At 46.1% G+C, this 25,603-nt stretch overlaps 1 protein-coding gene across 1 annotated transcript in view; it reads right to left on the bottom strand.

Moving 5' to 3' along the window:
• LOC139052181 (uncharacterized) overlaps positions 1–25,233 on the bottom strand; it is a 170,212-nt gene extending 144,979 nt beyond the window's left edge. Inside the window, exon 1 of the mRNA XM_070529257.1 lies at positions 23,465–25,233. Within this exon, the coding sequence (XP_070385358.1) occupies positions 23,465–23,719 (255 nt within the window). The 5' untranslated portion in view covers positions 23,720–25,233. The remainder of the gene's footprint in view (positions 1–23,464) is intronic.
• Positions 25,234–25,603: the final 370 nt, after the last annotated feature.

The raw sequence follows: 25,603 nt of genomic DNA, 5'->3' as shown, positions 1-25,603 counted from the left end.
GTAATGTAGATCGCTAGCGCTCCTGCCAACACATATAATGTGCAGGCATCTGTGTTGAAGAAAAGACCAGCTAATGGTTTGCCAGGAGCTAAGATCCATTTAGACCATTAAATTTTGAGCTTACACCAGTGTAAATAACTGGTGAATGAAAGCACACCCAGGAAAACTGCCCATAATATTTTCTTTTATTGTAATAATGCTGAAGCTTTCAACCGCATTTGAACTGACTTGTTTAAAAAATGATCCATTTCCTTGTTCAAGAAAGACAACGGTTCCACAGGAAGACAGAAACTTGAAGCCGTCAACAGCAGCATGAATGTAAACAGAGCTCGGCGTTTTGCAATCTTGCACCTGGTTATCGTAATGTCCATCCCATTTTTTTCTACAGGCTGTTCTTTAGTGTTTTATGGTCATACCCAGTTTAATTTTAATGTCCCTATTTTTATTATTTGGTTAATATCTCTTTTCTTCATCGGCTTTCAACAATATATATATTCATAATGTGCCTTCATTTACCATTTACAGTGATCTTAACCAGATGCATCTTGATACCTATTTTCTCTTCTGGGAAGATTAGGTCTACTGGATTAATTACTGCTTACATGTGTACGTCGTTTTCTGTTTTGGTCACCCCTACTCTTAGCAAGTACTGACAGCAGTGCTCGTACCCACTCCATCACAATCGCCACTGCTAAGCACAGCCTTCCTTCCTTTATTTTAACACTTTGGCTTCTGTTGACCTATTATATGCACCAATTTCTTCTCCCCTAATGAGGCTAGGGGCCAGTGAGCTATGCACAATCCAAAACAACACAGCCAAGGAAAACATTTGCTACCCTAATGACAAGCACCTATTTCGAAATGTTGGCTACAGCAACATCCCTTGTTCCAACAATGTTGGTCTACTTACACGTTTTTCTAACACAGAAGTTACTACTTTGTCGTGTTCTGTGATTATACTTTTTTGCGGCTTTCTTTAGGATGGATATTCACGAATACAATTTGTTTCTTCTAACAGCAACAAGTTTATCCTTGCAAGCGTTCGGGGTCAAGAACAACCTTCACCAGGAAGAAGTGCAAGACGAGTGATTGAAAAAAATAAAGTTGCTTCTGTGATCTAAGAACATGAGGACTGAAATGTTGCACATTTTTGTATATATGCTATGCAGTGCATTCATATCACAAAGTGCAAAGTGTTTTATCTTTGCAACCATGTCAGTGTGTTGACAAGACAATTTTCTCAATGGTGACCTGCTGCTTTGACTATGAGCTGCCTTCATTACATTTGCATTAAAGGAGATATACTATCGTGCACAAAAAGTACCCTGGAAGTGCGAGCGTTGACCATATTGCATTTCTGTTCAAGACCGTTAAAAACAGTGGGTCACTTATACACATACTGAACGCAGATGGTAGCACGGCTGATCCCAGCAAATAGTGCACCAATAAAATTCGGTCGACTCTCGCACGTCCTAGGCAATTTTGTCCTCGATGGCACATTCTCCGAACAATAGATATGCTTTCCAAGAGGAAATACGGGAAGCACCTGTACTTTAACCGATATAGTACAGATTTAGCATACGGAGTCTTTCATTTTCTGAATACGGCAAGCACCTGTATTTTAACGGTTATACAAATTCAGCATACAGTGTGTTCCGTTTTCTGAATACGAGAAGCACCGTACTTTAACGGTTATAGTACAGATTCAGAATACACAGTCTTCCGTTTTCTAGATACAGAAGCACTCGTATTTTGTATTATGGTCTCTCTTTTACAGTTGTCCGTTCTACGAAAATGACCGTTCTTAATTTACGGAAGAGTGTTCGGTCACAAATTACCAGCAAATTTTCTGTAAAGTAAGGCAAATTTTTTTTTACAGTGTAGCCGGTCATTTAACTTGTTTTTCCGTGACCCCCCTTTTGCCTTCGAACCCTGCTTCCGTCTGATTCAGCATCAACCACTTCATATGTTCATGACGCTATCACCTGTGCGGCCATCGCACGCACAGTAGCCCGTGATCAGCCCTCTTCGTCGCAGGCCGCATAAAATCGTTTATTGATCACGGACACAGAGAAGCGTCTTCCCTCCGGGCTCGCTCGTCCTTCTCTGGCTCACCTCTCCCCGCATTGGCTTTTGCGAGAAGCTTCTGTCAAGCTATGTTGGGCCCTATAAAGCCTGCACCAAGTAACATCTGTCATCTATGAAATATCTCCACTTACATCCAAGTCATCGACTGCCCCACAATCAAGCGACACCATGCATGTTTCCCGCTTCATACTTTACAACGGCGATACGCCGTCTCAACTATAGCAAGCACCGGAACGCCGCTTGCTATGGACATAACCTCAGCGTGACATAATCTGTGCAGTTGGTTATGCCATGGCTAAGCGATGAAGACGAGAACGATGTGTGCAAGACTGAACGCTCGAGCTAGACGAAAGCCCACGTGCCTATTTTACGGAAGCGTTTAGGTGCCGCCATCTCGGGCTGTTAACGCTGCTGTTTTCTGCCTTTAACGACGAAATGCACGTTACTACAGTCGATTCGCAAGCATAAAAATAGTTGTATAAATGCGTTCAGCGTTTAGTGTTCACGTCACGTCCCTTTACTTCAAATAAAACAGAAATTATTTGTGCAACAGGCCAAGATGACGGCGCCCACGAAGCGAATATAAAATCGCGTATTTTTTTATGTGTAGCTTGAGAAGTACCAACTAGCTATTGCCGAATAAATATTCCTCGTAACACTATGTCGTAAACAGCAGGCATAAATGCTCTGTTCTTTATTTTCTGAACAAAAGTGACAATACAAAATTACTTCCAGTAACCATGGGCTACCCCCCTGTTGCTGAGCAGTAATTATTAATGCCGTTGAATTGTTGTTTCGAATATTAAAGTGCATAAAAAGGGAGATTTACTCACTTTACAGTGGTGACCGCTGTTCACTTCCATTCGACCGGCTTAAATACGACTGCTGTGTCGAAATGAATAGTCCTCGCCATGTTGAGCTGATAATTACGTAGAATAAGGTGCGCACTCTTAAGAGCACGCAGTAGCAACTAGATATTTTAGTTCAACGTAGACTGTGCGGCGAGAATTATTCCGATAACTGACGTTCGGCCTCATAGTAATAAGCTATCATGAGCTTTATATGTTGTATTGTATTTACCACAGGAAAGACGTACATTGCACCACATCAACAAGGAATTGGTCGATGCCGGAACAACGAAACGCATATCCATCATTCTGATTTCTTTTACACTCACATGTGCCTTTCACTGCATCCTGTTGATCCGACTGCTATGCGTTAAGCCACGTTGGTAGGCTTACTATGCTAGCCTTCTTCGGTTTTCTCGCGAGCCGAGAGAGGTAGGCACTGTCTAGTCATTGCGAAGTACGGACGGTTGTGGATTCCCACAACGTACTATACCCCAAAGAGCCCATTTTTCTGGAATGGCCTAGCAACTTATTTCGTTGTTCTTGCCCTTTAGGTGAGCTATCCAACACTTACACTGGGAAGAGAGTTCATTGCTTCCTAATATGAGAGAGAGATCACCTTCAGAACTTTGGAAAAAGGACGTACAACCTACCGGAAAAAAACTACGTTATACGCCACAAAACTGAAATGTTCAACCTGTGTTTCGTTACTCAAGCACCCCGCTATGGTGCCTATACCACTTCCGGGTTGCACAGAAGAGCAGCCTCAAGACTATGTTTTTTTTGTGGCTCCAAAACTACAAAACTTGCATTTGGCCTAAGCAGGCATAAATCCCAGGAAAGGTCCCCCCGACAGTGTTCAAGTTGGGGATCTTTCATTAGCGCCGATTTGATACGAACCCAGTAACTGGCGGCAGTACAATACCAAAATGAGCACGTTTAGTAAAATTTTTCAGGTGACCTTCTCCACGCACTACAGAAATTGCGAATTTGGTGCCGTTTTTTGGAAGTCCGTCAATCCTGTCTAGCTCTATACTTACAGGACATACAGGGTGTCGCAACTGTCATGCCCCAAGATTTTAAATATTTAAATGCCACGTAGCTTGACAGAACCAAGGTAATGTTGTTTGCCGTCCCTTGCAGGTACTCAGATTATCTTTTGCATTGTGTCTAATTAGATAATTAGCCTAAATAATTAATCAACTTCTGAAATTTATTTACAGGAATAGTGCCAATCAGAAAATTGTAAAGTAACATGAAAAGCTCCTGATACAGCTTGCTGTTGCTCAATACGTGCTACATAAAAGTTTTTGTCCGAGCTGCAAAGAAGACTGCGAATACACGGAAAGCGCCTCGAGTGGCCAGACGCGCGGCAATTATTGAAGGTGTAATATTTTTCCATAGCAAGCACAGAGTAAACTTTCTTGGTTATGTTAATACACCTGGAATACATTGGAACATACTTAGGCCTTCTCATTACAGTCACTACATTGAGGAGAAATGCAGCCTGCCATTGGAATTGGTCCTGTTCCCTTCAACAGCATACTTTCATTGCCAATTCCTGTGGCAACGTCTTAGGTCTTTGCATCTCGAATGCTCAAGCTTTAGATGTCTCTCGTTCTGACATGTCCCTTGTGCGTCTCGAAAAGTTTCATCCGTCCTTTAAGCTAACTGCCTCTGTGTCAGCCATGAGGCAGAGCTCGTCCAGTGACACAAATGAATCCTCTCGCTTTGCTTTCAAACGTACTGATTATGTTGGTTTATATCATTTCTTGTCCGCCATAGGTTGGTAACTGGTCACAGACAAAACCAATGTTGATGACAAAGTAGATCAGTTTACGAAGCTTGTTTTGAGCAGTATGCGCAAATTCATTCCCCAGTACAGACATAAATGCTCTAAATATTCCCACTGGTCCTCGCCTGAACTTAAAACTGCCCTAAAGTATAAGGATCGCGAGCAGCGAAAATCAAGTAATCCAGTGCCTAATGCACGGAAAAAATAATTTCTATTTTTTGGACTGTCTACAAACGCCTCTACAAGCAGGATCACGAGTCGTACATTTAATTTCTGGAAAAGAGAGCGATCGAACGGCTGACGGAATTCGTGAAGTATATCCGCAAGCACTCTAGTAAACGTGGAGAGTGTTTTCGCAGAATTTAGCGCAGTAGAAGACCAAGGAGTCGCGGAATGTGTTGCTGCCCATTTTTCATCTTTTTAGAAAGCTTAAAATTTATACGCTTGTGTCAGTCAGCAGCACATGACGGTTCTTACATCTAGTGCTGTGTTGTTTGATGAAAAGCTCATCCATGAATACCTCAAGCGCGTGAAACCTTCCGTATTCTGGGGCCCTGATAGCATCTACTCCGTAATTCTAAAAGCTCACGGCAGTATATTTTCCCAGTACAGACAACCATATTTAATGACACTTTCAATACTTCCATTTTCCTTACGTCTGGAAAACTGCTAGTGTTTTTCCTTTATTTAAATCTGGCTGAAAAGCCGATGTCTCAAAGTATCGCCCAATTTCTCATCTGTGCCCCACGATTTCTCTAGTTTGTTCTTCCCAAGATTTTGTATTTTGGTGTGAAAAACTCACTGATGCGGAATCAGCGTGGATTTCTTACCACCCGCTACACTATCACAAATCTCGCGAGTTTCATGACACACACCTCTGCGGCAGTACTTCAAAGGGTTGGCAAGTTGACATAGTTGACAAAGGAGGCAAGTACTGTTACCACAGCAAAACATTTGATGGAGTCAGTGACCCACTGCTTGTGATGAAGCTTACACACTTTGGTGTTAACTCGTGTATTGTCAATATCCTGCACAGTTATCTTGTTGATAGATCATGTTCCATCAACGCCAATGGCCAAACGTACTCTGTTTACATGGCAACTAGCTCCGTCCCTCAAGGAGCAGTACTAGGACAACCTCATTTTTTTAGATTTTTATAATGACGTTCTTTCTGCTATTCGGAACTCTTTACTTCTATATGCCAATAACGTCAAGGTTACTAAGAAAATAGATGCTGGTTACGAATATCGCCTCCCGCAATCTGTCCTGTTTTCGTTATCTAAATGATGCAAATAGCCTCGCCTTTTATGCTGCTAAGGCCAAAGTTGTGACATTCACACGCAAAACAGCAAGCATTTCTTTTTCCCATTCAGTAGGTTCTGTACCACTTTATAAGGTATGTAAGTTTAATGATCTCGGTGTACTTTTTGATACACCTGTACACTTTTCAGCTCGCATTAAACGCGCTCGAATGCGGTGCATGCGCTCTCTTTTTCTTGTAGACTACCGAGAAAATTCAATTATTCTACACCGCTCCGCAAGCTGTACGCAAAAATCTGTCTTCATCATCTCGAATACGCCTCGGTCGTCTGGAATGGCATTTCTACATCCAACAGTGACATTATGGACCGGGTTCAGAAAAAGTTTCCCAGCAGATAATATCCACGTTTTGCTGACATGCACATTGGACTTTGCTCTAGCACTGTTGAAAAACTGTCATTGCCTTCACTTCGCTGCCGGCGTATTCGCGCTCACCTTCTGTTTCTTTTCAGGCTCCTTAAAGGTACCCTCACCTGCCCCGAATTCCTCAGTTGTATCATGTTTCGTATTCCGCGCAAGATCACCAGAGGACATAGACCCTTCCAGATTCCCACATGTCATCACGAACACTCAGCCTTCCCTGGAATACACTGTTTATAACGCTTATATTCACGGTCTTCATATTCTTTTTTTATAAATCGCTGTTATTGTTCTTTTCTGAGCTTTGCGTTGTGTCACAGCTTCAAATATTGTTCAATTGCCTTTCGCTTCCTTTTACTGCGATATCAATTATATGGGCACTCCCGGCGCATTTCTTAATTCGCCGTCGTCGTGATGTTTGTTTTTTTATGGGGTTTTACGTGCCAAAACAACTTTCAGATTATGAGGCACGCCGTAGAGGAGGACTCTGGAAATTTCGACCACCTGGGGTTCTTTAACGCGCGCCTAAATATAAGTACACGGGTGTTTTCGCATGTCGTGATGTTTCGTATGAGGTCCAAGGGCGATACTTGGTCGCCGTGTGCCCTATGCTGTGTGTGCGAGTGAAAGCGTGCGTGGTGAGCCATCGGTGGCGACTCAATCTCGCGTGCGCAAGGGAGGAAGGTGTAGAGGAAGTGCGCCGCCTTCCGTCGCGCGCTGAGCAACGGGTGGAGGGGAGGGAGGGAGCGTTCTACTCCGGCGGCTGCTGCGTATGGCGTAATCGTGCACGCCCTATCTCTGCGATGAGTACAAATTGTATATGTGCGCCACGGGCTCATGGTTTCGAGGGCGCTATATTCTGGGCGCTTAATTCGCGTGAAAGCGAACGGCAGAACGAAGGTCAATTCGATCACTGTTGCTGCCGCGCTTCCTTAGTCCAGCGTTTTGGCAGCGAGTTTCCGCGGTCATCGAGTGAGAGTTGTTCATATTTGCTCGTGTCCGCATGCATGCTTAATTTAGTTGGTCAGAGAATATTTGCAAGTTAATAGACAGGTTTAGCTTAGCGTTTGCAACCGAACGTAAAAGCATTACGTACGTAAAGAAATAGCGTCGTTCTCACTGCTTATGCTCGGAATGTTACTGGGTTACTGCGGTTTACGTGCGCTATGATAACGTACGTTATTTAGCGAGTTTAGCGTCCGTAATGTTTACGGACGCTAAGAAATAGCGTTGTCGAACGTGGCGGCATTTATGGCTCCCACTTCAAAATGAATTCTCGTGATGGCTACGCTCTCACTCGTGTTGATCGCCAGTAACTATTGTAATGAGCTTTCGCTTTCTCTAAACTCACCTGAAAGGTTAGTTATAAGCGCATAGCGCATCCATTTTCTGAGAACGTTCGGCGATTCTGGCACCCGTACGCCTAACGAGAGGCTTCCACATAGCAACAGCAGGATGGTTGCTAAAGAATTGTCTTGGGTTGGATACGTTTGGCACGAGGCACCAGACGGCGCCATGTTTTATAATGTTTTGTTTACGTTTATGTGTCTGCAACGTAAACTTAACGACTTGAAAGGACAAGCAGCGTAACGTTCCGTATAGGTCCTCACGTTTAACGTACGTAAGGGGACAAACGCTATCTAAAACTGCCAATACCGCCGATAAAGCTACTATCCCTATATCGTATAGCTGTCTACTAATTTGCTCTCGCAATTCGTGCTTCGCCTTTCAAGCGAAACTGTGACTTTTCTTTCCTCTCGAATACACCTTGTGCCTCGTATGTACAGTCAACCGCAAAAGTTTACGGCACGCAGGATCTGCCAGGAAGCTGAATTCTCGCAAAGCGTGCTCACACAGCCTCGAATAAAATGTTCCAGCATGTAGTAGCCTTCGCCACCTACACAGTAATTCGTTAAATACGAAGTGTCATGCCTTACCAGTGCAGTAATTCACATTTGAAGGGGAAACCGCATCCCGAAACTTTGCTGTTGACTGTATACTTCTCTTTTCAATATTGTTCTGTTTATTTATTGTTTTTTTTTTACTTATATTCCCCTGGCATACTTTTTTTCTTGTAAAGTGTGCCAGCGCCAGCACTTACACCTCGTGGTTGTTCCAAATATTCTTATTATTAAGAGAAAGAAGTCTCACACGGTTGTGGACGACATGAATGACGCTGACTCGAAGACACAACAGCGTACGCTTAGTCAGTCAAACCGGGAACAACGTCTAGCCCAAGCCCTACTGGCGTATCGCTGGTGATGCGGCTGCGGAGATCTGCGCGGCGCACTTCTTAATTACATTTTCCCCCATCGCTGAAAATGGAGCCACACAGGTGGCCTAAGGCGTCCTGAGGACGAAGGGCTCGTGATACGGCTTGAGGCTATCTAGGCGCACAGTTTCGCAGCCTCGGCTCCGCCGGTGCGTACGGGGTGTTAGAGGTTCGATGACGTAGTCTACCAGAGAAGCTTTCTGTAGGACCCGGTAGGGTCCGTGGTATCTGGAGAGAAATTTGGAGAAGGCACCTGGTGCCGAAGTAGGAGGCAACCACAACCAAGCGAGAGCATCAGGCGAAAACAGGTGGTGCCAATCGTCACGACGAAAATTCTTTAGCGCTGGTTCTTGCGTTGTAAGTGAGCGTGCTAGTTGTCGAGATTCTTCTGCATACCGGGCGGCTTCGGAAACCGCTGTACCCTCTGTCAAGTCAGGGCGGTAAGGAAGAATAGTGTCAATGGTAGATGAGGGTTCGCGATTATATAGTAAAAAGAAGGGAGACAAGCCCGTTGTTGCTTGGCGTGCCGTATTGTAGGCGTACGTGGCACAGGAAAAGACGGGGTTCCAGTTGGTGTGGTTGTTACATTTTATTATTATTATTATTATTATTATTATTATTATTATTACATAATTGAATTCAAGCAAGGAGTCAACGAATAGAAGTATATGTGTCATATCTAGGTGACCTATACCTAGCACGAACAAAGCGCTTTCGCACAAGCTGGACCTGGCCTCGCTTCTGTTTGCCACTGCCAGCACATGATTCTCGCATTCGACAGCACTTCAGGAGCGAAAGCTCTGTCATATTGAATTAAATTTTATTTCTCGTTCATTCAATCGAGGGTAGGCGGAGACTAAAGGCATAAATCCTGACAAAGGTCTTAGCACCACTAAGCAACAAGCTTGACATAGGATTACACACATATGCACAATTTTCAAGTTACAACAGACTTAATTACTCAAAAAAATAATTTGAACAATGTGTATCACATTGCATTCAAATACCTTCAAATTTATAAAGCAATGTACAGCACGATCAAGTACAAATAAACATTGCTGATTCTAATGATGTTCTAGAATTACAGAATTTATTTTCTAAAAGTTAACGTCATTGCATCTATAGAGCATCATAAACAACAGCACAGGCACAAAACAATCACACATCCGAATTGGGTGCTAAACTATTAAAAAATAAAATGAAATGTAAAGTATATTGGAAACAGGACATGGATGCATTCAAATATAAATGTATGTATACAAAAAACTCGCAAAAAGAAAAAAAAACATTACATTACGTGATATGATATGGATACGAAAAGAAAATATGTGTAATTCACAGCAGAAACATCGCTCGTTTAATAAACCCGTATGGTCAATTTTACAGTATACATCTTCCCTATTTAATCCTTCTCTTATTTCTTATTTAATATGTCTAAAGAGGTATTTAAGGATTCAGATTCAATGTATCTGTTCATTATTTTTGTGGACTGATTGACAAATATATGTTTCGCGTAAGTGGACCTTGTTTTTGTTTTGGTTTGCGTTGTGTGCTGGGTCGCAAGAAGTATCAGGATAGGTTACACTCACTACATTGTGCGCCTGGGTTTCTCTTTCGGATTTATAGAAGTTCCATATATTATATTCTGTCCGCACGCAGCATGTCATATTTTTGGAATAATGGTGCAGTTCTTAGTTGTGAAAAACAGCCATAGTAATTTGCATATAGATGAATAACTGTTTTTTGTAAGGTTTTTATCAATTTCGTGTAATTTGTTCTGGTGCCTGTACCCTATGCCAATATTCCGTAGCAAGGTTTTCTATGAATAAGTGTATTTCACTCTTGTTTGAGCCATAGGCGGGGAGTTTTCATTTTTCCAGGGGGGGGGGGGGGTGAGGCTGGGACCGGACTAGCTTTCTGAACCCCATATATATTTCTCACACTGGAAGAAACTTCGTTTGACCTCGAAGAACTGAGTGCTGAAGTGATAGCGTTATATGAGTATAAACAAGACTTCTTAGTATGAGATAGTTCAATTTCACAGTCTGAGTCCTCTCGGTGGTGTAAGCTTCCTTCGTGTAATTGTCCCATACTTCGCTAGCACTAATGCTGCTTCGCCTTTCCGGCGAAACTGCAGCCTCTCTCTCTCACTCTTTTGTGAGTCCGTGTATAAGCGCCGCTGCACATGACTGCTGTTCATTCTTTTTTCGAGTCAATCCGGCTTGCCCTCATTCCGGTTACTGAGTGAGTTATACAGTGTTCCCCAAGTGTCAAGTACCAAGACTTAAAGAAAGAGCAGCTACGTTACTCGAAGAAGACCTAGTTTATATTATTTCCAGTATGGTGGAGTATCCGCCAGTAATTATTTCGTTACTGAGATGTAATTCGGTAATTGCAATCAATTATCCCACTCGAGAAGTACTGTCCTAATTTTCAAAGTGTCAATGAGGCATTTCTAGGCACCCCAAAATGACATCTAACTGCGCTGTTTTTAGCGACGTACTTATTGCGTACAATTTTTTCAGACTGGCAAAGAAAGCTCCCGAAATATGAAAAATACCACGGGGCTACGCTAACTACCAGCATCATAAAGGAGCGCCCTCAAGTCAGCTGATCGAAAACAACTGCTGTGCCTGTCGCAAAGCCGAAGAGACGACGCATCACATTGATGATGGTACGGAAGATGCACCAATAGCAGGTTTCGCGGCTTCGAAGCTACTCCTTCCTCTCATTTCAACGTCACACTCATTATCCGTCTCTCAAGGCCGACTGATCACATTGATAACAAAAGCCACTTGATAACGCAGCCGAAGCCCCACTCTGACCACGCACGAAATGCGACAACCAATGTTACAGGCATAGAATGTTTCAAAATCCCGGCTTTGCTCGCACCGCACCGAAAGAGTGCGTTCGATGCTACATTTCGCGCCAGAAACTTGCTTCCGTAAAGCCAAATAAAGTGACCGTCTTATTTTTCATGAAAATATATATGTGCTGCAAAAAAAAAAACCGGTTCGTGTAAAGAAAAAGCGAAAAAACTGACCGGGAAGCGACCAACGTGTAGAGAACAGGCAAAACCGACGCGTTCAAGAAAGTAAATGTACCACTTCAAAATGAGACGAATAGGCAATCAGGATATGTGCACAAAAAAAAAACGTCAGATTTCAGTGTGCCCTTATCTACGAGTTCGCAAGCTCCGTTGAACACCAGCCTAGAGGATCTGTATGAATAGGCTTGTTTTTGCAGCTACGCAGCACTGCGTCCGTTTTATCACATCTTCAGTAGCTTTCTTGATCCCGAACTGCACATTGAGGGACAACTAGTGCTGGTGCCGATTTCGCTTTACCCAGTGTAGATTGGCGTCCCTCCAATAGTGTCATTTTGCGAATTTTCCTAGGCCTTTCTGAGAAAATTTGCTTCATCTGTGCACATGACGTTGCTCAAGAAGTCCGCCAGACTCATCGGCTTTTGTGAAGACCCAATTCGGGATATCTAGACGATTCTGCAGCTGCATATCGTCCACACATTGATGCTGGTTAAGGTGGTACGCGTGAAAGGCCGACATTTACAATCTTCTAAACTGATGAATTCGACACTGGCACCTGGGCGTTCACGTCCCACACGCTATCATGAGGGTTGGACGCCATAAGTGGCACAACGTTCGTGCGTAGGCTAGGATTAAAAGGTGGAGTCCTCCGCTGCTGTTTCTTGAGGCTGCCCCGGTTTGTCTACGGTCTTAATAATTTCTGATGGCAGTTGATGCGTCTGGTCTACCGCCACACTTACATGACATATATATATATATATATATATATATATATATATATATATATGCGGCCTTGCTCTCATTGCAATTTGCCGATGCCAAGGCAAGGATCATGTTTACGCACCGTTAAATCTTTACACTGACGTTGTCAATTCGATTTTGGGCAAAACAAAAGAAAACATCCGTGCACTTTCTCTAGGCTCCGACAACAGCTATCACAGATTTTTCCAACACCAAACGCGACGTGTTCATCCAGCCAGGGCACGGCAGATATGGCGCTAGCTCGATCACTATGTTTTTCTTTATTTCCTTTGTTTCGTTGTAGATAACACAGAGGGAGCCTGCCTGCGGGCACTGCTTTATTTATTTATTTATTTATTTATTTATTTATTTCAGAATACTGCAGGCCAACAGTTATGGCCCATGCAGGAGGGGCTATACAAGGCATGTAAATACACTGGAACATCAAAAAATAGAAAGAAAGAACGGCAGTTTAACAGATTGCCGCTAACAGACAAGCAGAAAAATATGTATACACATGTACATATTCATATATATATGCTTTCGCACATATGCAGCTCTCATTCACTCAAACAAATGCTCTTCTAGAGCTTTAACAAAATTAGCAGACTGGAAGATGGCCCCTGGAAGACAGTTCCAGTCGGAAACGGTCCTCGGAAAAAAACTGTGTTTGAATGTTTCAGTTCTTGCAAAAATTGGTGCCAGTAAATGACTTCCTGTGTGGTGTGTTCGTCTAGACGATAACTGTTTAAGTTCTGTGGGATGCGAAATGTTTAGTTTATGTGCTAAAAGGTTATGCAAAAACAACAAACGGGACATTTTCCTACGTACTTGAAGTAGTTGGATGTTATTTGTTTTCATTAGTGTCGTAGGTGAATCAAGCCTTCTGTATTTGTTATAAATAAACCTAATCGCTTTCCTTTGCACCATCTCAAGCTGGTAAATGTCCTTCTTTATGAACGGGTCCCATAAGACCGACGCGTACTCTAATTTTGATCTGATGAATGTTATGTATGCAAGACGTTTAAGCTTACTTGGAGCGCCTCTAAGCTTCTATGATTCGGATGTGAGCGCGGTCATGTGGTATTCTCCACAATTCGCGGGGCTTACTTATCATTCGAAAAAAAAATAGTACGCAATTAGTACGTCGCTTAAATATCGCAGTTCGATGTGTCTTGGCTATGCCTTCACATGCCTCATTGACACTTTGACAATTAGAATAGTGGGCCTCGAGTTAGAAAATTGATTACAATTACCTAATTAAATCTCAGTAACGATACAATTACTGGTAGCTACTCCACTGTACTGTAAACAATATGCACTAGGTTTTCTTCGAGTAACCCATTGCGCTTCTTTTTAAATATTGGTGCATGATAGTTAATTTAGACATCATGCATATATTCAAGACATTTGCATGCAACTGACGATGTTTCCATTCCTGATAAATGTGGAAAATTATTCGAAGAGTTCTTTTACGAGCCGTTAGCATTGCTTACTGAAAAGAGAAGAAATACTGGGACACACAACATTCATTTGCATTTAACACGCAATTCATAAAAGTCTCTGCCGAAGGTGTGACTGAAGTCTATAGGTACTTTGCATGGTCGAAAAAAAAAAACTCGCAAAGCAATTTGAAGCATAGTGAACTTACAGCATCATATTCATTCTTTAGGCATAGGGTATCCATACGTTTAGAAAAATAATTTGAATTAGCTACCTGCATTTGTTTCGAAAATGTAATAAACTTTGTCCTGTGTGCATATTTAAATATAGTGTCTGTGCATGGAGCCCACAATGGTAGTTCAAAACAATGTGAAAGTGAGGAAATACCCATGAGGCAGCCGGCGCTAGTGTTTCTAATGCGCGCGTCCTCCTATTGTCAGGATTTGCAGAAATAAAGCGAAAGTGTTAACTAAAAGCCGTGGACGTCCGCGCCAACAATGATGCAATAAGTTATTAGCCTCAATAAAATTTCAAGTCAGAAGGTCGAGGAAAGTCAGAAGAATACTCAAATGATGTAGGGGACAAAACTCTGGTAATGGCACTTTAGGTGTGTGTGTGGGGTAGGGGGGTAGGGGAGGGCTTCGGCATCGCCGGCGGGGGCGGTTTAGCCCCCCGCGGAAAACCGTGGAGGGGGCTTGGACCCCGGAGCCCCCCCGTAGGCGGTGACTATGGTTTCAGCCATGTAGAGATCAGTTGTGCAATTCTACAGATAAGAAACCGATATTGCTTGATAATGCACTGCAAGTGAAATTTACATGTGTATTCCGTGACAATTCTTCACTAAACTCTTTTGCCCAAGACGTTTGTTGTTTAATCTGTTTAATAAGGAAGTTGATAAATTTACTTGTATTCTGCCTTCAACACTTTTATTCCGCGCCTTAACTATAAGAAAAGTTGCTTTATTCGAGTACAGCTGGAGTTTGTTGGTCATCAACTAGTCAGATAACAAATATGTATATTCATTTAAACACTGATGCTATTCTGCAATGTTATCGGCTGCAAAGAACACATTTGTGTCACCTGCGTACATTGCCGTCTTTTGGGAACGTGGTAAAGTTGTCATAACATTCCCGTAAATTTGAAATCATAACGGACCTAACTTTTAATCTTGTGGGACACTTTGCGGTAGTGCGAGCATGTCAGATGCAGTAGTTCCCAGCTGCACAAACCATTTAATTCCTATTACATATTGTTACGGTTAAAGTTAAACAGGCTTTATTTAAGGACCGAGATTGATGGCGAAGTAAAGATGGCGTCCCGAGGCTGCACACCCATGCACACGCTAACGTCTTCTTCTTCTTCTCCTCGCCCGGCTCATGCCGTAGCAATCCCCGGTTGCCAGACGAAGCCCGCTGGGCAAGTCCAAATCACTCGGAAAGCGTAGGGTGAAACCGCTTAAGACGGGCAACATGTACTAACTGGGTCCGGCTAGACCGACGACCAGCCGACGTCAAGCGTGCCACCACGTACGTCAAGTCACTCAAGCGATCTACAATGACGAATGGGCCCGTGTACTGGGGTAAAAACTTTTCGCATAAGCCACGTTTACGTTGCGGAGTCCACAACCACACAAAGTCTCTTTTGGCGTACGAGACAAACTGATGTCGGCTGTCATAGCGCTCTTTCGATCGGTCTTGCGATGCCACAGTGCGAAGACGAGCGATACGCCTGGCTTCTTCGGCAAGACAAAGCGTCTTGGCAACAGAGTACTCGCTGTGAAAGTCAAACGGTAGTATAGTGTCAATGCAGCTTAGCGGTGAACGTGCGTAAAGGAGATAAAAAGGACTGTAATCGGTCGTCTCATGCTTTGCAGTATTATAAGCATAGGTGATGAAGGGGAGTACGTCATCCCAGTCCTTGTGATCGGAAGATACGTACATGGCCAGCATGTTAGTTAGAGTTCTGTTCGTACGTTCCACGAGCCCATTTGTCTGAGGGTGATAAGGCGTTGGATGACGGAACTGCGAACTGCAGAGACGAAGCAGTTCTTCTACGGCGTCCGCAACGAACTGACGACCGCGATCGCTAATGATGACACGGGGGGGACCATGTCGAAGAATAATGAATCGAAGCAAAAACGTCGCAACGGACGCAGCTGTTGAAGATGGTACGGCCGCCGTTTCCGCGTAACGGGTCAGATGGTCGACACATACGATCACCCATCGGTTGTCGTTAGATGATCGGGGAAATGGGCCCAGAAGATCGATACCCACTTGTTCAAATGGCAGGCAAGGTGGCGGCAGAGGTTGGAGAAGACCTGGCGGAGCGGTCGTAGGGCGCTTGTAGCGTTGACATTGTTCGCAACTGGCGACGTAGTGCTTGACTGTGGCCCGCATTTTGGGCCAGTAAAAACGCTCCTGTGTCCGGTTCAAAGTTCTTACGAATCCTAGATGACCAGAGGTTACATCGTTGTGCATGGCTCTCAGTATGTCCGTTCGCAGACTTTGCGGCACCACCGGAAGGAAGCGTGCTCCTTTAACAGCATAATTGGTCTTGTAAAGCAGGCCGTCACGGACACAAAATCGACCGGTGGCTCCAGGACGCGATGCGGCTACAAATAGAGGTTCCAAACTAATATCATTTTCCTGCTCTGCTTTGAAAGTCATCGAATCTGGGAATGTAAAAGAAATGGGAGCAAAACAGTCATCAAAATTGTCTTCGTCACACTCCGTCGTCGTCAGAGGAAGGCGGGAGAGACAGTCCGCATCTGCGTGGCGACGCCCGGACTTGTAGGAAATAACGAAGTCGTACTCCTGCAGTCGAAGAGCCCAACGTGCCAGTCGTCCACTCGGGTCACGGAGATTCACCAACCAGCACAACGCGTGGTGGTCAGTAATGACAGTGAACGGGCGTCCATAGATATAGGGTCGAAATTTGTGGACAGCGAAAACAGCTGCCAAGCATTCTTGCTCAGTCACAGTGTAATTGCGTTCCGCCTTAGTCAAAGAGCGACTAGCATAAGCCACAACGTGTTCAGCTCCTTGATGACGTTGCACAAGTACGGCACCGATGCCGATGCCACTGGCATCAGCGTGCACTTCCGTAAGTGCGGATGCATCGAAGTGACGCAATATGGGCCCTGACGTTAGCAGAAATTTTAGCTGGCGGAACGCGTCGTCGCAAGCCGATGTCCAGTTGAAAGGGACGGCTTTTTGGAGAAGACATGTTAGGGGGTACACCACGTCGGCGAATCTTGGGACGAAGCGACGAAAATACGAGCACAGGCCCAAGAAACTTCTCAACTCCCGCACTGACTTCGGTGCTTCGAAGGAGCTGACTGCCTCAATCTTCCGTGGATCTGGCCTCACACCGTTTTTGTCGACCGGATGCCCAAGTACTAACGTCTCGGTTTCCCCGAAACGACATTTCTTGGAATTTAGGATCAAGCCGGCTTGTTTGACACAATCCAGAACAAGACTGAGACGGCTGTTATGCTCACTCAGTGTGCTGCCAAAAATCACCACATCGTCGAGGTAGCACAAACAAATTTCCGATTTAAGTCCTCGGAGGATAGTATCCATGAATCGTTCGAATGTTGCTGGCGCGTTACAAAGGCCGAACGGCATAACGTTAAATTCATAAAGACCGTCTGGTGTCACGAAGGCCGTTTTCTCCTTATCGTCTGGGTGCATGGGTATCTGCCAATACCCTGATCGCAAATCCAATGATGAAAAGTAGGCAGCGGAATGTAAACAATCGATGACATCATCAATTCTAGGAAGTGGATACACATCCTTTTTGGTGACCGCATTCAGTTTCCTGTAATCGACGCAAAACCGCCACGATCCATCCTTCTTCTTTACTAAGATCACTGGTGCTGCCCACGGACTAGAAGACTCTTGAACGACATTATTCCGCAGCATGTCTTTCACCTGTTCAGCAATAACTGTCCTCTCGGTTGAAGAAACGCGGTAAGGCTTTTGCCGAATGGGGTGCGCAGATCCGGTGTCAATTCTGTGGCGAGCACGAGAACGCGGGAGTGAAGCCTGCTTGTCGCCTTGTGTGAAATCGAACACAGAAAGATGTGCCCACAATACTTGTGCGAGAGCGCGGCGCTCATGTGAGGGCAGTGCCTTGTTGATCATTCGTAGGATCTGCTCTTCAGAAATGTTTCGTTGGGGATCGCTAGTATGAGACTGCTCCTCCTCGCTTAGAACTGTAATGGAGCTATAAGTAATCTTGTCAAATTCAGCAAGCTTCATATCACGCGGGAGAACGGCAGGGACGCAAGAACAATTGAAAGCCCACAAATTTGAGACGCCATTCACTACTCTCACGACAGAGCGTGGCACGAGTACATCTTTCTTTGCGCAGCTCGACGTAAGTGGCTGGACTTGCGCGTCAAACGATGAAAGGTCGGCAGCAGTGAAGTTGACAGGGACACGTGACAGCGACCAAGGCGGTACCAGCAAATCCTTCGAAACAACACAATAGTTTTTCACTGGTAAGGATGTGTCGGCAAGGGTGGCGAGAAGCACGCTATTCAAAGTAATTTCGCCTGTGCCACAGTTAACAGATGCACCACAATCCTGAAGAAAGTCAATCCCGAGAATTACGTCATGAGTGCACCGCGGTAATACGAGAAATTCTGTTTTAAGGTCTTCTCCTCCGAACAAAACACTTGCAACACAGATACCAAGGGGAACTAGGCACTCTCCACTGACACCACGAAACGTCACATCACCATTCCACGGGAACATAACTTTCCGACCCAGCCTCTCCTTGAAAGTCACACTCATGACGGAAACGGTAGCACCAGTATCCACTAATGCTGTTGCAGGTATACTATCAATTAACACACGCACTTTGTTCTTCACCATCATAATAGGCAGAGGAGTATTTCGCAGAGACGCAGATGGTCCGGCGACCTTACCTCCATCGGTCGCGCCGGCTAGTTTCCCGACGGCGGAGGTGACGCAGCACGTCGCCGTGGTGACGGTGAACGGCGTGGGCGACTGGTTGGGGGCGTCAGGCTGCGGTCCGAAGCTGGCGAGCCACTCCTTCTACTATATTGGCGGAAGGTATTCCGGGGTGGCGCGCCTGTGGTGTTTGCACCATCAGGGTCTGTCGGCCAACGGTCGTCATAACTGTCACGTTCAAAATTAGGCCAAATTGGTGGTGGGTCATATCTTGTCTGTCGGCGCCGGCGACAAAAACGAGCAATGTGCCCTGAGGCGCCACAGCTGTAACACACAGGCGATGCGCGACCGACGTTGTAAGCCTCGCGGTCAACCCTGGGACGCTGCGAAAAATAAATGCGATCTTCCGAATTCCGATTCGTGGTGGTAGCTCGACGAGTTCGTTGCTCGTGCGTCACGTCGTCGGGAAAGGTACGCCGGTGCTGTCGCAGCTGATCGACTCGACACTCTGCAACGCCTGGCATGGCAGACAATGCGGACACAGCAGATGCATGTTCTTGAGGTTGGTTGGGAGCCCACCCAAGCTGTTCGACATCCGCCCCTTTGTTGTGTCTTTCAAGTTCTTCGCGAACAATTTGCCTTATCGTTGCCGCAAGGTCAAATTGAAAACTGTAGTCATTGTCTTCAACACTTGCCACCGTTGCGACATTTGCTAACCTGCCGAACTTAGGCGTGATACGGCGCAGCTTCAAGGTCTCAAATGTGCGGCAATGCTTGATGAGGTCGGCGACCGAGGCGAGACTCTCCTTGCCGATTAAATAATTGTACACATCCTCGGCTATGCCTTTGAGAAGGTGTCCAACCTTGTCCTCTTCGGACATTCGAGGATTGACCGTTCTGCAAAGCTTCAGGATTGCTTCAATGTACGTGGTACAGGTCTCACCTGGGACTTGAGCGCGCTGCAGCAATGTCTGCTCCGCCCGCTTCCTCTTCGTGGTGGAATCGCCGAAGCATTCGGTAAGGTGAGTCACGAAGCTGTCCCACGTTGTGCAGATATCTTCATGGTTCTCGAACCACACTAGCGCAGTGTCTGTGAGGAACAGAACCACATTGTCGAGCTGAGCCGTGGAATTCCAGCCGTTGTACTTGCTCACACGCTTGTAGTGGGTGAGCCATTCCTCCACGTCCTCGCCGAATTTTCCTGAAAAAGGGCGGGGCTCCATCTGATGCAACCAGGCGCCGGTTGTTCGCACTGGAGCTGCCAGAGAAGGTTGTTGGTCACCGCTGTGGGACATCGGGATCTCAAGTGGTGTTGGAGGCAGTCGAGCGAGGCGTCGGCTCCGGCGTGGTACTTGCTGCAGCAGCTCCGTCGTCTTGGTCGAAGTACCCAGCACCTCTACCACAAAACTGTTACGGTTAAAGTTAAACAGGCTTTATTTAAGGACCGAGATTGATGGCGAAGTAAAGATGGCGTCCCGAGGCTGCACACCCATGCACACGCTAACGTCTTCTTCTTCTTCTCCTCGCCCGGCTCATGCCGTAGCAATATATTATTTTTATGAAATCAGCAGCAACCCCTCGCACTCCGTACCTTTCCAATTTTTCAGTTAGAATATAGAGGCAGTAACGATACTTGCTGAAAGATGGAATGTATACGACCACTGAAAAAAAAACCAGCATTTCACTAAAGTGAAGAATTATGCCCGCTTTACAAGCTGCTGTTTTATTCAACAAGTCTCATTCTTCAGTATAGAGTTGGACGTCTCAAGAAATTAATGGCTTGGAACTCCACGCTAACTTCCTTGTAATTTGAATGGAACACTGCAATAATAATAAGAAATTATTTGGGCAGCACTAGAACAAAATCTCTCCCTCTGAAGCACATTCCTTCACAAACAGGACCGGTGATAAAGACGCTTTACATGTCTGAGAGCATAGCAGGGTATAGAAATAAGAGCCTAGAAGTTTAATAAGTTTGTCTCGCTTCCCACACATCACCATTTTTCGAAATGCAAACAAAGATTGCATAAGGGTTCGGGACACACACCCTCGCGTACTGAGCTACTATCACGGCGCGCAGAGCGAATAATTAGAGCAATTGACAGTGCTCAGGCGGAGGTCACTGCGACCTGCTGGAGTCGGCGACGGTCGCCTACACAAGAGATTTTCCACAAGAGGGCTGCGTTAGTTTTTATTCGGCGTCAATCATACTAGCTTCGTTCCCATCGATTTCCCTGCCCCGAAGACACACTGCGCTTCCCGGCACGCTTTGAAGCCCAGTGGCTAGAAAAGGGAAATGTCTCCGGAAACGCTGTCGCGGAGAGGCGTACTGTCTTCAGGCCGCAGAATCAATTGGGGCAAAACACATATGACTGACGCAAAGGGAAAGCTGACAAAGCGGCTTGCGCGAGACCGCCAAGTCGCAGCGCTGGTGAACATCTTCTGGCCGTGCGCTTGAGTGCACTACGGCGGCGCAGCATTGCTCGGACACGCGTGCGCAATGACAGTTTGGGCGCCTCTCAGTTTCAGCCGAGCAGGCTTTCGCCTATAACACCGAGGAGATGCCTTCGAAGACTTTGGAATGTTTTAGGCGCCTTGTGTGGCCTTGATAAGGTAACCATCCCAAAAAGTCAATGAAGAGGCCGATGATATATACGACGGTTAATTTAGCATTACAAAGCGCAGGATGCAGAGGACGTGAACGAATAATTTCGCAGCCGTGCTCCTTTTTTGCGAAACAATGCTCTTTCAAAGGCTACCGAAACTTGTTGCGCGCTTCATTTCTTATTGTTTTTCCATATACGAGAAAGGACACGCAATAGGTAGGGCTCGTTGAAATAACAGTACTCCTAAGGGCGAGTATACCATGTTCTTGTGATTCCTTCGGGAAGCCGGCCGGGATCACTTTTTAATCAGCGCTTCTCCCAAGAGCACTTGTGATTTGGAGAAACACATGGGAGCACCAGCAAATGGCCGCTCTAATCGCCATCGTGCCTCTGCCGCTGGCCACAGGCAGGTAGACGGCCGCACAAAATAGTAAGCACTACATTTACGCGGATTCGCTACCACACATATTATAGTACATTCACTGGTAGCAAACAATAAATAACGACTGCTGAAGTGATTTGGACAGACTACGTGGAAGCTAATCACGTGATATTTCTTGCTGCTCGTTTACCTTGGAGAACTTCACTGCAGAAAACGGAAGGTCGACGATGTGAGGCACGACTGCCGGCAGTTCGTGATGGCAAAGAGTGTTGGTGCGCCGGCGTGTTTGTCTCATGCATACTCGAGAAAGAACAAATGCGTACGCGGGCAACTCGGTGTATTCTGAAATGCATGCTGACGCTCATGATCGAGAACTTATCGACGCATCGTGAACACGGTGTGCGGCGACATGTATAAATAAACAGTTGCATATGTTTCACAATCGATGACAAGGGAAATGTCTGATAAAGTTCTGGCATAGTAAAGACTTGCGCATCGCACGATGTGTGGGCGGCCCATTTTCACTTGTGTTGCGAGAGGAAAAGAGTGTAAGGAGACATCCCTCGGGTTATTGGTTACCCTTTACAAAGGCTACCATTCCAGAGTGAAAATTTCCAGGGTCACAGGGCTGTTGAGATTAGCATGAGGTGTGTTCCTGCAATCGAAAATTTCTTCGTGCTTTAACAAAAAAAAGAGCTCAGCTTGCTCCTTCGTAGAAGCCTATAACCTAAATGTAAAGAAAATACAGAAAAAAATGTGCTCCACAAGTATGTGCTGAAAAAGCATGGACAGGTAGCTTGACATGATATCGCAGTGGCTTGAATAGAATTAGTTAAAATGAGCCTTCTTTTTCAGAACCTTAAAAGATTTCTTTCGGAAAATTTGATCTTGCAGGTATGCTGAGCGCAGTAAATGACAAAAAAGAAGAAACAGGAAAAAGAAACATGGACATGAGGTTTCAGAATTGATGCTCCAGTTGGGGAGATTTTTTTTTTCAAGGCGAGCGTAGAGTGCACTAACGTAACGATTGAAGATCTATACAATATTGTTTTTTTAATACGCTTCCTATCGCCATTCTGCACCGTCTTGAACAACCCATGCAAATCACATGGCTACTTTAATGCGGTAAGCATATGCCGCTCAAGCAAAATAGTAGCCTACGTGTCAAGAAATCACGATGCTATACTCTGTTGTGCAATAACACTTTAATATAATTTATTTTTTATGACAGCATTTAGAAAACTCACCGAAGCGTTGAAATTTTATAGCATGCAATGAAATGTCCGCACACTCATGCTTCTGACAAATTTCACTTTTTTCCTCTAATGAGGCGGCAACCGTAGTACGACAAAGTACGAAGTTCGAAGCGTCGTACTTTCTCACACTAGGCGGCGGCGCCATTTCACAGTGTTCGGTGGTGATTTAACACATCGCACTGGAAGCAAATCACCTGCTTCCATTTGAGCGACTGATACTAACCTCTCTCGTGGGATATATCTGATAGGCCCAGACGCAACAGTAAACTACCACCTCTTAACCGACACGCAGCGTAGAACCCTGCCTGTCGTACCGAAGCGGTATTCCTGACTCAACACCTCATTTTCAAGGCCGCTCCTCCATGACCTATGAAGAAAAATATCTTACCTGCAGCTTGTGGACTTCTCTGTTCAGACGCACAATTTCCCTGTCGCGGCGCTCGAGGGATGCCTTGAGCTTGGATATCTCCAGCTCCATGGCGAGCACGGCGCCCGGAGCCACGGAGGACGACCGACGACCTACGCTGAGCCGAGGTTGTTGCTGGTGGAAAGATGGGCTCGAGCACCCCTTGTCCGGCACAGCCAGTCCCGTGCTGCCCGACGATGCCGTGGCATGCCCTACTGTGCTCTGAGCTGCACCCATCTCGTCGTCCCAAACGCAATAGAGGTCCTGTTCAGCCCTTGCAGTTGACGGGGAGAGTGAGGGCGCGACGAGGCAGGTCTTGCTCTTCGCGTGGCGGCAGCTACCGACCCCGCACGCTGGGACCTCCTCCAGCCGAGCCTTGGACGACGAGGCGCCCCAGATGATCCACGGCCTGCAGCACCATGCAGAAGCTCGGAACGATGCCCACGAGCAGTCTCCGTCCAATGGCGTGCTGGTCGTGACCGGCTCGGGCTGGCAGTTCGGACAACGTAGACGCGACACGGCGAAGGCGTTGGCCGACGGGCTGCCGCGGCCGCTGTGTCAAGTGCAGAACGATGACGACAACAAAGCGATGGTTATCGGCCTGCGTACACTGACGGGCTGGCGCAGGCGCCTTCGAAAGCGGTAATTCTTAATTTGAAGGGCCTTACGTTACTTCCGGAGACTCGGTGGCTTGTTGTCGTGTATCGCAAGATGTTTCGATGGTCTCACAAGCGAGGGCTGAATCGATTCCAGAATCCTTGAAAGATGTGTGCAGAACGTACAGCTGTAGGTTTTAAATAGATAACAGCGTGTGCAGAAAATGCTACGTCCAAAGGCTCCAATCATAGACCAGGAAATCAATGATTAAGTGCCATGGGAGATGCAGGCAACAGTCTGAATTCTTCGCGGAAATTGATATGAAGGAGCTACTAGTATTAAATTCTTGAAGTAGGGTGTCATGTAAAGGACAATGCGCAGTAGTGGCGCCCTTGTACTCGTACGTGTTAAAGCGATATGCTACAGATCGACAAATGTCACTGAATTCAAGGTGTCCCAGCAGAACGACGGGCTCAACACGAAAAAATTTCGGGTCACTGACTTTGCAGAACTAACACTTGGATCAAAACAAAATGTTTTGGGATAAAGTGAGCTGTACGTACAACAATGTATTACATCACCTTATGTATCCGGTTCAACGGGGTAACAGAACTGGCACAAATCCCCAAGTTGACGAGTGAGGTGCAGGCGTTTTACGGAAACTATAAAGTGCACTAGTAAGGACAGTTATTTTGCACGGCGAAAGACGCTGAAGGTGTGCGGCAAAGAAGTATGACTTTCGGGTGGGCGGGTCGTCTCTCAGATGAGGCTCGCGGATCGATCACGTGTGTTCGGTACAGCTGTGTCCAGGTGAGAGGGTGCAGACACAAACCAGGCCGATTCAGTCGGCAGTCATAAGATGGTGAAGCTCGTACAAGAAACGATAGCCTCACGTGCGAATTTCAGCAGAGGCGGAGGCCTTCGCATGCACTGTTGATGCGCCGAGAACGTGTGAGCGGTGGAGGACCAGGGGACAACGGGTGGATGCCGGTGGTGGGCGCGCGACGTTTCAGAGGCACGGCGCGCTACACTGCCATCATCGCGGCCGGGATCGGCGACGCACGGCGGGAGGCCGAAGGTGCTGCGGCCGCGAGCACGCCGGCACTGGCGGCGCTGACCACGAGGTTCCCGTAAAACCAAGCCCCCTGGATCGCTGAAAGTAGCGGTGCGCTGGGAACTTCGCCTGGTTTCCCGCGCCACCGCGAGCCGGCACCTCCTCTCTTAACTCCTTGGCCTCCTCTCGCTCTTCCGCGCGCTCATTGGCTGCCACGCGTCGCCTGGGCAACGTTCGGCCAGACTGTTTGGTTCACTCCTTTTTTTTCCTCTCGCCATTTTCTTGCCGACGGAGCTCCGCGTGTTGCAGTGGCGCGCTGGGAGTTACGCTTTGGCCGGCACCAGGTGCATGCGCGTGGTAGCAGACCACGGAGGAAGGAAACTAAGGAGAGGCCCTACCCCCTCCGCGCGCTAGGAGAAAAGTGTGGCGGAAATGACGTATAGGTTCTCATTTTTTGCTGCTTTTTTTAT

The sequence above is a fragment of the Dermacentor albipictus genome, unplaced genomic scaffold (genome assembly GCF_038994185.2).
Source record: "Dermacentor albipictus isolate Rhodes 1998 colony unplaced genomic scaffold, USDA_Dalb.pri_finalv2 scaffold_19, whole genome shotgun sequence".
Taxonomy (NCBI): Eukaryota; Metazoa; Arthropoda; class Arachnida; order Ixodida; family Ixodidae; genus Dermacentor; species Dermacentor albipictus.
This window is presented reverse-complemented; position numbering and strand designations above follow the sequence as displayed.